The 13,699-nt window shown below is 33.7% G+C and overlaps 2 protein-coding genes across 2 annotated transcripts in view; both read left to right on the forward strand.

Moving 5' to 3' along the window:
• LOC106068993 (dnaJ homolog subfamily C member 27-A-like) overlaps positions 1–2,778 on the forward strand; it is a 28,683-nt gene extending 25,905 nt beyond the window's left edge. The window contains exon 7 of the mRNA XM_056013347.1: positions 2,441–2,778. The gene's annotated coding sequence lies outside the window, so the exon portion shown is untranslated. The remainder of the gene's footprint in view (positions 1–2,440) is intronic.
• A 4,149-nt stretch (positions 2,779–6,927) lies between these two features.
• The window catches only part of LOC106068996 (pleckstrin homology domain-containing family A member 8-like), a 34,417-nt gene continuing 27,645 nt past the window's right edge, over positions 6,928–13,699 (forward strand). Inside the window, exon 1 of the mRNA XM_056013345.1 lies at positions 6,928–7,437. Coding sequence (XP_055869320.1) covers positions 7,434–7,437 — 4 coding nt within the window. The 5' untranslated portion in view covers positions 6,928–7,433. The remainder of the gene's footprint in view (positions 7,438–13,699) is intronic.

Genomic DNA, 13,699 nt, shown 5'->3' on the forward strand with positions numbered 1-13,699 from the left:
ATCTAGATTAGATCTAAATCAAGATATCATTCCTTTTTTAAACGCGAGTCACATAACGAGGCTTAATAAACATTACTATACCGAGTTCTTTTTTCATTTCATTTGAAGAATTAATTCCATATAACGTCAGAGGGAAAAAAAAACACTACGTCACACGGCCTAGCTAGACTAAAAATCGCCTTCATCTATAAGAGCCATTTATCGAGTGTTCATAGACTTTGGTGCACCGAGTGCGTTCTTTAAGCATTTCATTTAAAGAATTCATTCCATATGACGTCAAAGGAAAAAAAAACACTACGTCACAAGGCCTAGCTAGACTAAAAATCACCTTTATCAACACGAGCCATTTCTCGAGTGTTCATAGACATTGGTGCACCGAGTGCGTTCTTTTAGCATTTCATTTAAAGAATTCATTCCATGTGACGTCAAAGGAAAAAAAAAACACTACGTCACACGGCTTAGTTAGACTAAAATATGTTTTCATTAATACAAGCAATTTTTTCGAGGGTTAATAGACATTGGTGCACCGAGTGCGTTCTTTTAACATTACATTTAAAGAGTCCATTCATATGACGTCAAAGAAAAAAAATTCCATTACCTCACAATAGGCTAGTACCGGTACCATAAAAAAAAATGTCTTTATTTACACGAGATATTTAACGAGGGTTCATAGACATTGGTGCACTGAGTTCTAATAGATATTATTTAAAAAGGATCAAAGCCACATTGTTTTTGCGTTTTGTCTGTCAGTCGGTCTGTCCGTTATCTTGATATAAAAAAAACAACTAAAAGTTATTAAAAATTGATTAACCTTTATTTTACGTTTCAAAACATCGCAATAATTTTTAGGTATGAACACATTTGAAAAGTTTATATAATAGATTGTTCCGGATGTTTGTATAAATAGTAATAAAAAGAAAAAGAGAATTTCAGATAAATGTAATACCGTTAATTAAATTTTTTGGATGGTCTCGTATAAAAATTAGATGTACTACAGCTACGTGGAGAGATTTTCATACCTTACTTTGGTGTTTGGATTCTGTTTTCCTTAAAAATCGGAACATAATATTAACGATAATTAGATTTTTTAATGTTTTAGGTAGAAAGTTAAATGTACTGTAAGAGAGTAGTGAGTTAAAATATTTTTCATAAAAATCCGTAAAAACATTATTTCGTAAATGAGAAGATTATTTGTTTATTAATTAGAAGAGGAAGTTCAAACAATTATTTGGCGTTAGTAGATTTTTAAATAAATTCGGAAATTTCTGGCGACGATTTGTAAGAAACAAAATCCGGAACTTTCTTTATCGATTACAAAACTTCTATGTTATGTTTTACAAGAAAATTAAATGTCTAAAAAGTAATTTTCAGTAATCAATTCTAGTAAATTACTTTTTTTAAAAGCCTTATGCGATTTCAAACAATCATTAGGCATAATTCATGTTTTATAAAACAATATCCGGAACATTTTTACACTTAATGAAATATAAGTCAGTATAGAGATTATGATTTAGCATTAATATGCTATTTACATAAAAAACGGAACAACATATTATTGATAATGTGTTTTTGCAACGTTTAAGCATGGAAATTGAATGTAATATAAGTTAAAAGAGCAAACAAACATTTGTTGGCGTTGATTAGTTTTGCACAAAAAAATCCGGAACAATCAATTTTAGATACTTAAAACTATTGAGATGTTATGGGAGGAACATTAAAGGGTAAATCAGATTTTCAATAGCTTTTAGAGTTCTAGTTTTTTAAATCTAATCGTGACGGACAGACCGACCAACAGACAAAACGCACAAAAATAAGCTTCTTTTATTCGGATGGGGGCACTAAACAAAAAATAAATAAAATCTGATTTTTAAAAAAAGTTTAAGGAATTGGTTTAGCACCTGATCATGTTGCGACGTTACGCTACTGCACGAAAATCGCTGCATAAAAAGTCCATTTAAAAAAATGTGCGTGATATTTACATACAAAGTGCATTATTAGCCTTTATAAACAAACAGAAATGTTTTTTTTTTATTTTAGCAGCTAGTTGACCAGAAAAAACGTCTTTAACTATTATTTGTATTTGTTGTAAACATTTCCTGTACATTTTAAAAATATATTTGACTTAGTGATACTGAAAATACAAAAAAATTGTCCATGTTTGTTAGCATATTGTAACATTGCCTCCCTTACATTTACGTAATTGTTTTAGAATTGGTGTATTTTTATGAAAAAATCGCTTGCATAATTAATTTTATAAATTAAACGGTTTGCTTTTAGAAAACCAAAAGTAGCCGTTGCACCTAAACTTTTCAAGCCGGATTTAATGATGAAATAATATTTTTCATATCTCTTCTAGTTTTCGAGATCTGAGTGTGACAGACGGACAGACGGACATTTTGCACAAACCTTATAGCGGCTTTTTCCCCTTACGGGGGCCGCTAATAAATGTGACCATAAATGACTAAATGTAGAGTAAAAAATGTAATGTGACCATAAATGTAGAGTAAAAAATGGAATGTGACCAAAGATTTGAAAAATTGTTTTATCAGATGAGGGGAAATATTTAGGTCACAACTTAGACTTATTTATTTTTGGACTTTAAGATATTGTCATATATATTAGATCTATATATTTGATACACAGTTTTTTTTTCAAAATTATTTTACAGGTTATATTTTAAATGAACGTTTGCTAGTTATATTTTACAACATTATTAGATAATAATAAAAATTTTGTATGAAATTAAATTTTCTTCTATGTAATAAAATATAAATAGTTCCTTCAGCATTGTTTCATGGATTTAACTGATCAATATATAATATCATTATAAAAATGTCAAGCATTCATTAACAGCAGTTAATATCTAAAAAAATAGGCCTATTATTTTAACATTATGGTTACATGTTATAATTTGTAAAAGCTACGGTTGAAATAATTGGTACATGTTTTATTTACCTTTTACCTAAAAAACATATACAAATATGGCCATGTTGTTCAGATTTCGTTCCCTCATCTGAGACAATAGCTCCGAGTTATTTGAACTACTGACACTAATCAGCTTTTCACCTCCAATACTGATGCCCCTTTTAAAGCCTTGTTGGCTATTGTTCATAATTTGTTTTTGTATTTTTTCGGCATTTATTTGCATACCATATGCTGCGGAAGTCTTGTCAATGCGCATCACCATGTCAGCTAGTTCTTCTGTCCCTGCTAGGCCATCAATGTCATCTGCACAGCGTGAGTTAGTAATTCTTCTTCCTCCAATGCTTACAGAAGGCCTACCTTTATAGCCATCGAAAACATCTTCCATTATCCTTTCAAGGATAAGAAAAGTGATTGGTGAAAGTAGGCAGCCTTGTTTTACTCCAACTTTGGTTTTAAACCAGTCCTCAATATTATTATTGAAATACACCGCACTGGTGGCATCCTTGTAGAGGTTCTGGATAACTTTAATCAGTGGCGTAACTAGGGTATATGATGCCCAATGCGGCAGCTCCTTATGATGCCCCCACCCCCATTCTAAAAAAAATAAACGTAATAAAACAGCGAAATGACTTTTTTTAACGACCTAATGTGTTTTTATTGTTCAAGGATTTCTAATTCACACAAAAAAAAAGATACTACAAAAATCTTAGCTGCTTTCTTGCTGGTGAAATTGAAATCTATGTTTTCCCAACAATTGCCAAGTTTGTGAATTAGCAAATGTTTTCAGCGTTGATTGCTATTAAGTATTGAGTTTGAAAAAACTTTGCTGGCACAGAACCTCACTTACCACAATTGTCAGAAATATGAAAATAAAGACAATATTTACAACTGAATCATCTAGTCGACATTTTAAAAATTAAAACTCAATACCTCAAACAGATCCTTGTTTCAGAAGTTCAAATACTTCTGAAGAAACTGCTCCAGATAACATTCTTTTTTTTTTTTTTTTGTCAATGTCGTCATGAGCACTATCGAGATTGATTTCGATCTGAGGAGTCACTAGTTGGTATGGTGACAAAAATTCATATTTATCTACCACATCATGATATTGCTCATATCAGGTTATTATTTCTTGAACTATCCCGTCCAAGAAAGAATAAATTTCCATCCTTATATCTTTAATACAGAATCTTCATCTTTTTAGTCTTGCATCTTGTGGCTAGGCTAATACGTCTTTTGAGGTTCTGCGCCAATCAACACATCAGAGCACATGTATTTTGTAAATGTAAGACTGACTTCAGCGTCCAATATTCAGTTAATACAGTGGTCAAAAACCCAAGGTAGGTGAAACAATGAAGACTGCATAGCAACTAACAATCCATCTGCTTCAGACCTATTATAGGAGTTTTCATCTGTTCTATTAAATGTCTCTAGAGTTTCAATTTTTTTAATGAATCCATAATTATCTTAACTTTTATTAACTTAAATTTTAACAAAGCGTTGAAGGCAAGTTTCAGTTATTTTGTTGAAGACTTCATAGCGGTGTGCAGAAGTCGATAAAAAGTGTGTAAACGGTCCTTTGTACAGAAAAATGTTACTGAATAGATTTCAGCTTCAGACCGAATTCCAGCCAAACTCAGAGAATGGTTCGAGCAGATAATGAATGAAGATGATGTCAATGAAAGACTACAGAATTTGCACCCGGTCGTTATCCATGATAAGTAACCTCAACATTTTGAAAAATTGATCCAGTTTAGTGATGTCAGGTGAACTGTTAAAATATTTGGCTCATTATCATCCGATATCACAATAGGTTCGTTATGTATTTGTGGAGACATGTACGTGTTTGGTCTGGAACTAAGCTTAAGTCGAAGCAAATATTCTCTCAGGCGTGGATCATAGACTACTTGAATAGTATCTCACAAACCACTAGAAATGACCTAGATTGTGTCTTTGTCATTCTTCTTAAACTTGTTCGCGATGCCCATTAAGTGCCAGATTCTGCTATTTTGGAGTCTTAGGCATTTATTTATAAGCTCTAGATATAGATGAAACCAGCATACTGAATTGAGTATCACAATGTGCGTCAGCGTGTAAATTTGCGTTGCCTTAAGAAATTTAAACAAATCTAGTAAACTTAATTCAACCTGGTTATCAGCTTACGCTTAATTTTAGAAAGAACTTAGGAGATTGATTAGTTAATTAAGTAAATTAATTTCTAGTAAACATTTCAAATTCAGTAGTTTGTCTTTGTTCATGTATGTACAAAAAATTAGAAAATTTATCCTTAGTTTGATGCCCACCACTTGATGCCCCGTACGGCCCGCACCACTCGCATATGGCTAGCTACGCCACTGACTTTAATTATGGTTTTATTTATGCTGTAATTTTCCAATGCCTTAGAGAGGTCTAATAAAATTGTATCTATTTGTTCACAATTATCTGATCCTTTTGAAAAAATCATTAATGAGTCCTATTGAGTTTTACATGACCTATATTTTCTAAAGGGTTCCCGGTCACTTCATCCCCGGTCACTTCATCCCCGGTCATTTCATCCCCGGTCACTTCATCCCCGGTCATTTCATTCCCTGGTCATTTCATCCCCTGGTCACTTCATCCCCCGGTCATTTCATCCCCAATTAAATATTTTATATATAAATATGATTATGCAGAATGCTTTCTTTTTGACATTTTATGACATATTACTAATGCGTTTATAGTGTTTCCTCTTCCACTTTGTATTCTTAATGAGAAATCTAATATTATATGGTAAATCTGGATGTGTACTTATCTATAGCGTAATGATCAAAGGCCAAGGTGTAGTGCAAGTAGTGGAAATCTTTTGAGAGATAGAAATGAGATTAGAATAATTATGACCTTGCCGCTGATAACTTATCATCAATGGCCAAGGTGTGATGCAAGTAGTGGAAATCTTTTGAGAGATAGAAATGCGATTAGAATAATTATGACCTTGCCGCTGATAACTTATCATCAAAGGCCAAGGTGTGATGCAAGTAGTGGAAATCTTTTGAGAGATAGAAATGCGATTACAATAATTATGACCGTGCCGCTGATAACTTATCATCAAAGGCCAAGCTGTGGTGAAAGTACGACCATGTTTCACTTTATTTGATTTTTCAATCGCTCTTTCTTGAAAATGGGCGAGTCATTTTTAGCCTTGTAATAAGGTTTGATTTTTTTCTAGTAAAGGCGGACTTCCTTTTAAACATTAAAGTTACAAATTGTGTTATTGTTCTTTATTTCTATCGATATTTCATTTCTACATGTATATGTAAGTATGTATTTTGTTTATTGATATTCACTTTAGATATCGAAACTGGCGGGGGGCCTCTAGTTATGTGAACATACCCGTCATGATAAGGTTCTTATAGCCTTAAAATTAATTGTTTGAGTGCTTATTGGAAATAATCTTGCATGTATATTTAGGGTGTGACTCTCTCTCTCTCTCTCTTTCTCTCTCTCTCTGTCATTTAAATAAAAAAGGAATACATTAAATATTGTTCATTTAATGCTTTTTAAAATTACAATTTGTTAGATAAAATTATCAGATGATGAAAATATCAGGGGATGAAGTGACCGGGGGATGAAGTGACCAGGGATGGATGAAGTGACCGGGGGATGAAGTGACCAGGGATGGATGAAATGACCAGGGGATGAAATGACCGGGGATGAAGTGACCGGTCACCTTCTAAAGACACGTTATTATGGAGTGAGGTCTTACGATTTCATTACTGAATTATTAAATTGTCTAGGTATTAAAAGTAATATTAATTGCAATGTGTTTGTGTGTTATAATTAGTTTATATTTGATTATTACTTTTAGACCCAAGGTTCAGCCCAACAGACACACACCCAGCTTTACATAAACTAATAAACGATGTGTATGATAATTTAAATTAAAAATATAAATTTAATCTAATGATATTTATACAATGAAAATGACATACGCCTATGACCAATGATAATGATAAACAAACATAAAGTACATATCCTCGATCATTTCGTTATCAAAATCTATTCAAGTGGTTCCTTCTTAGTAGTCGTATGTCTTGATTACATAATATACCTATTTTCTTTTGCCTTTCATAATAATAAGGCTTGTCTTCGAGTCCGAAGATTAGTGAGAAGTGCAGTATTTCCCGTGGCAGCGCAGCCCCAGCTGTGACCTACATATTTTAGAAAGTTGACGCCTAAGCCTTTCATACAACACTATGAAACATATCTTTTTGTATCAACCTTTTTTGGTGAGCTAAAAGGTGGTCGACGTAACAGAGGTGCCCCATGGAAACGGTTCAAAGACCAGCTTAGGCGTCAACTTTCCTTGGCTGACATAGAAGAGAGCACCTGGTTGCATGCGGTATCAGAACAAGAAACCTGGAGGTCACTCACAAAAGCCACGGAATACACATCTGAGACAAAAAGAAAATCCGCTGCCGAGGACAGACGCAGACGGCGAAAAGAAAATCTAAATCGACCACCTGCGGACAATGGGTATGCTTGCCATTATGTGGCAAAATATGTTGCTGGGGCTGCGAAGCCACGGGAAATACTGCATTTCCCACTAATCTTCGGACTCGGAGACAAGCCGTATATATATATATATTCTGTCTCGGAAGACAATGAATGTGCCCAGATGAGTTACTAGCTTTGGTTTCGCCTTGAGACGGGGCAGAATCTGGAGTGACTGATCAAGCTAATTCTGGAGTGGCAGAGTTTGCCACAGTTCATGCATGTATCTGTCCTAGGGCTAGCTGATAGGGCAGCTTTCTTTTTCTTTCTCTTAACTGATGCAGCTTCGTTTCTTTTTCTCCGGCGAAGTTCGTACCAGTACGCACGAGTCTGTCTCCATGCTATATCCTCCCACATAGCCTACTTTGGTTGATGCCTCTGGTTCTCATGCCTCGCTTGAAGACATCTCTTTATGCTAGTCTTGGGTGGCCCTTGGGTCTGACTCCCTCCGCAAGCTCAGCATATATGATGTCTTTAGGGATTCTTCCATCGGGCTTGCGAGTGACATGTCGTCCGAGCCAGCGTAGTCTTCCCTGTGTCAGAAAAGCATAGATGCTGTGCATATTAGCCCTTTTCAAAACGTCCTGGTTGGAGACATGATCCCTCCAGAAGATGCATATCATGCGTTGCAGGCAGCGTAAGTGAAAGCTATTTAATCTAAATGCTCTTGATGCATTTAAGTTGCCTGGTCGTGCAGTTTGCGCGCTGGACTGTCGTTTGGATTTATCGATGGTTCAGGGTTCAAACCCTGCCCGCTCCCATCCCCCGTCGTCCTGCGGGAGGCTTGGACTAGGAAGTAAACTATCAAGAATACTGTTCAGAGTTGTATAACTTTGAAATCTTTGGAGTGTCACAAACCGCTGTGTGCCCACACTCGTTTGTGTGTGTGTAGCAGAACAACAACAGTCCAGTACGGGCCTGGCTATGGAATGTTGACCTAACTGACCCCTTACCCGCCATCATGGCCTTAGTTATTGTGGAATGTTTTATTTTTTTCTGTTACTTCTATTTTAAATATAATACAATCATTTATGTTTAAGTATATTTTATTTAATTGAATTAGATCTATTTTAGTATTGGGAAGGGAAATAAGTACCTGTATACTTTTAATATTTATTTTATTGTCACGTGACCGGGTGTCCTGGTCTTAAACGAGACAGGGTGACCTGGGGACTTTGGGGACAAAGGGGCAGTTGGCGTGGGTTTTGTAGAGCGGACGGTCGCATTTGCCGCTTCTTCTTGTTTTCCTAATATTTTCAACTAGAATACTATATTGAAATCTAACGTTCACAGTCAATTAGAGATCTTAGTTTAGTCGCCAGTTTTATCGATGTACCTGTATGTAAACGTTTTTGGAAGATTCTATGTTGTATGTTAATAAAGTGATACGCTACATGTTGTAACTATTATTCTGGTGTTGAGCGACAGGGCTAAAGCCACAATACACAGTTCCAGCGTCAACAGTCGGCCCTCCAGAATCGCCCTAGACAACGACCAGTTGAAGCAGGCGCCAGCACACTGCTAGCGTCTTGTGACAAGGAGATACAGAGATACTAAATGTCCCGGCAATGGCGTAGCAAGGTAGCCGTGGGCCCGGGTTGAAGAATATGTTGATGGGCCCTCCCTCCCTCCCCCACCCATTATGACAAATATTTTGTGTGACAAAGAAATCAAGTAGTTTGTATGTATTGGTACCTTTACTAAAAGACATTCCAATGCAAGTTCATGATCACAGCTGACAGAATCATTGAAGACCAAGTATTGTTGAACACAAGGAACATAATGTGCAGGCGGCTGCTTTTGTTGAAACAATACCGGAAGGCTACTGTACTGTCCGTTCATATTTACAAAAAAAAAAACAACAATATCATTGCTTATTGGCATCGTAAGTAATTTTAAAAAAAGGATGGTGATATTTTATTACTTAAGAGTATTAGTTCAGTCAATACTGCTGACTTCTGGTTCTCACAAATATGAAAACCTACAAATGAATCTCTAAATGCAATTTCTTTGATTATTTCGTTATCAAAGTTCACAAAACATTTTCAGAAAAAACAAGATTACAAAGAGAATTTGTGTTACACAAACTCAGAGGCGGCCCCCGTCGAAGTCGGATCCCTGTCGGATCTGCATATTCGCAAATAATATTCAAGAGATGATTAAATTTTGATGGTCAAAAGTAATAATGTTTCAAAGATTCATTTGCCGTAAATTTAAATTTAATAAAAAAATAGTAGATTAGTTTTAGTATATTAAAACATTACAATATTGATGAAAACGTTTGGAAATGAAAATCTACACTTGTTTTACACTTTAAGTTTAGAAATTGAAATTCTACATCTTAATCTAGTCTATTTTAGTCTAAACTAGATCTAGAAATTCTAGATCTAGACTCTAAAATAATTTTAATTAGAATATAAATCCAGATCTAGATATACTGTAATAAAAATCTAGATCTAGTTTAAAAAAATCTAGATTAGATCTAAATCAAGATATCATTCCTTTTTTAAACGCGAGTCACATAACGAGGCTTAAGAGTTCTTTTTTCATTTCATTTGAAGAATTAATTCCATATAACGTCAGAGGGAAAAAAAACAACACTACGTCACACGGCCTAGCTAGACTAAAAATCGCCTTCATCATTACGAGCAATTTTTCGAGGGTTAATAGACATTGGTGCACCGAGTGCGTTCTTTTAACATTAGCCTACATTTAAAGAGTCCATTCATATGACGTCAAAGAAAAAAAATTCCATTACCTCACAATAGGCTATAGTACCGGTACCATAAAAAAAATGTCTTTATTTACACGAGATATTTAACAAGGGTTCATAGACATTGGTGCACTGAGTTCTAATAGAATTTATTTAAAAAGGATCAAAGCCGCATTGTTTTTGCGTTTTGTCTGTCAGTCGGTCTGTTCCGTCATCTTGATATAAAAAAAGAACAACTAAAAGTTATTAAAAATTGATTAACCTTTATTTTACGTTTCAAAACATCGCAATAATTTTAGATATGAACATAATTGAAAAATTTATATAATAGATTGTTCCGGATGTTTGTATAAATAGTAAAAGAAAAAGAGAATTTCAGATAAATGTAATACCGTTAATTAAATTTTTTGGATGGTCTCGTATAAAAATTAGATGTACTACAGCCATATGGAGAGATTTTCATACCTTACTTTGGTGCTTGGATTCTGTTTTCCTTAAAAATCGGATAATAATAACGATAATTAGATTTTTACATGTTTTAGGTAGAAAGTTAAATGTACTGTAAGAGAGTAGTGAGTTAAAATATTTTTCATAAAAATCCGTAAAAACATTATTTCGTAAATGAGAAGATTATTTGTTTATTAATTAGAAGAGGGAGTTCAAACAATTATTTGGCGTTAGTAGATTTTTCAATAAATTTGGAAATTTCTGGCGACGATTTAAATGGTAAGAAACAAAATCCGGAACTTTCTTTATCGATTACAAAACTTCTATGTTATGTTTTAGCAAGAAAATTAAATGTCTAAAAAGTAATTTTCAGTAATCAATTCTAGTAAATTACTTTTTTTTAAAGCCCTGAACAACCTATTGTCGATATTTTTAAAATTTGTTTAAAGATGAAAATACGGAACAATTTGATATTGATAACCAAATTATAGTGACGCATTGTCAAATAATATAAGTGTAATATTAGTAAATTATGCGATTTCAAACAATTATTAGGCATAATTCATGTTTTATAAAACAATATCCGGAACATTTTTACACTTAATGAAATATAAGTCAGTATAGAGATTATGATTTAGCATTAATATGCTATTTACATAAAAAACGGAACAACATATTATTGATAATGTGTTTTTGCAACGTTTAAGCATGGAAATTGAATGTAATATAAATTAGAAGAGCAAACAAACATTTGTTGGGGTTGATTAGTTTTGCACAAAAAAATCCGGAACAATCAATTTTTAGATACTTAAAACTATTGAGATGTTACGGGAGGAATATTAAAGTGTAAATCAGATTTTCAATAGCTTTTAGAGTTCTAGTTTTTTTAATCTAATCGTGACGGACAGACCGACCAACAGACAAAACGCACAAAAATAATCTTCTTTTATTCGGATGGGGGCACTAAACAAAAAATAAATAAAACCTGATTTTTTTTTTAAAGTTTAAGGAATTGGTTTTGTACTTGGTCATGTAGCGACGTTACGCTACTGCACGAAAATCGCTGCATAAAAAGTCCATTTAAAAAAAATGTGTGTGATATTTACATACAAAATGCATTATTAGCCTGTATAAACAAACAGAAATGTTTTCTTTTAATTTTAGCAGCTAGTTGACCAGAAAAAACATCTTTAACTATTATTTATATTTGTTGTAAACATTTCCTGTACATTTTAAAAATATATTTGACTTAGTGATACTGAAAATACACAGAAATTATCCATCTTTGTTAGCATATTGTAACATTGCCTCCCTTACATTTACGTAATTGTTTTAGAATTGGTATATTTTTATGAAAAAATCGCTTGCATAATTAATTTTATAAATTAAACGGTTTGCTTTTAGAAAATCAAAAGTAGCCGTTGCACCTAAACTTTTGAAGCCGTATTTAATGATGAAATAATATTTTTCATATCTCTTCTAGTTTTCGAGATCTGAGTGCGACAGGCGGACCGACAGACAGACAGACGGACATTTTGCACAAACCTAATAGCGGCTTTTTCCCCTTAAAAAAAATTAAAAAATAAAATTGCATTGCTCAACAGGTCTATTATATCGTTTTGAATCTGTGGGCCGAGGTTAAAGGCTTGTGTTTTTGTTTTCTTAAGAATTTATGTACTCCTAAGACATTTTCGTTGTTACTTGTGTCACCTAAACGACATTCTTTGCAATGACCACTTAATGAAAGGTTGTTGCATTCTAAAGTTAAAACTAACATTCACTATGCGATGAATTGCTTTCAGTCAGTCATTGTCAACTTCTTCAATGTGCTCTTTGTTTGCATTATCCATTGTTCTCAGTTTTTCTTGTTGTTTGTATGTTTGGCAAGCTTGTTGATGAAGTTAAGTCATTAGAAGGCCTATCTTTCTACTTTTTTTTTGATGATTCGGTTGGAAACAAACAACATTGGTGCTGTGTCAGAGTAGGGTTAGGTGGGGCAAAAATACCCCTATAAACTCGAGACCATCTGAACGACCTTCCAGTGCACATTCCAACATACCAGACTACAAAGCAGCCATGCAAGTAAAAGACACTATTCCACGATAAATGTAATTATCGCTCTATAGTAAAAAAAAAATGTGTTTTAAACCCCGTCCCCACTTCAGTCACGCTAAGTAGCTTAAATCAGGTGCACCTCAAGGAACAGTCTTAGGTCCACTACTATTTTTAATTTACATAAATGATTTACCAAACTGCATTAGTTCAGAAACAAAAGTCAGATTATTTGCAGAAGATTGCATAATATATAGAACAATAAAAACAACACAAGATACAAAAATTTTACAAAAAGAATTAGATGAATTACAGAAATGGAAATCAAATGGGAATCAAATTGGAGCATGTCTTTTCACTCAGAGAAATGTTAGTTATTAAATTCCACTAATCTTATTCATGGTAAACCATTAAAAAAAAAAACTAACACAGACTAAAAATGCAAAAATACCTAGGTGTTATAATAAATGAAAAACTGTCATATTGATGAAACAAGCAAAAAAAAAAAAATCAAACAAAGCATTAGGGTTTATTAAAAGAAATTTCTATAAATCAAATAAGAACATAAAATAAAATGTTATTTAACCTTGGTTATGCCAATAATAGAATATACATCCTCTGTTTGTGACTCCCTCAACTCAAGAAAACATTAAGAAACTGGAACTGAGCAGTGAGATTCATAACAAACGAATATTCACGTTAACATTTACATGACTAAATGCATGACGCGTAGGATGTAATCATCTTCTTTTTTTTTGAAGTAACGTCTGTATCATATAAGATAAGATAAGAAAAGTGGACATTATTATTATTATTATTCTTATAGCTTTTATATAGCGCTACTTTCATGCTTATAGCATGCTCAGAGTACTTTTGGTCCAATCTCTTTTGTGGACCAGTGGGGGGAGGGGGTATCTAGGCGTTGGTTTTCCGTGCTGCCCGAGTCGGGTGTCGAACCTCAAGCCCCCTTCTATGTAGCCAAGCCAAGTTCAAGCACACTTAGCCTCTCGACCACCTTTCCCTAAGTAAGAA

Source organism: Biomphalaria glabrata, chromosome 16 (assembly GCF_947242115.1).
Source record: "Biomphalaria glabrata chromosome 16, xgBioGlab47.1, whole genome shotgun sequence".
Lineage (NCBI taxonomy): Eukaryota > Metazoa > Mollusca > Gastropoda > Planorbidae > Biomphalaria > Biomphalaria glabrata.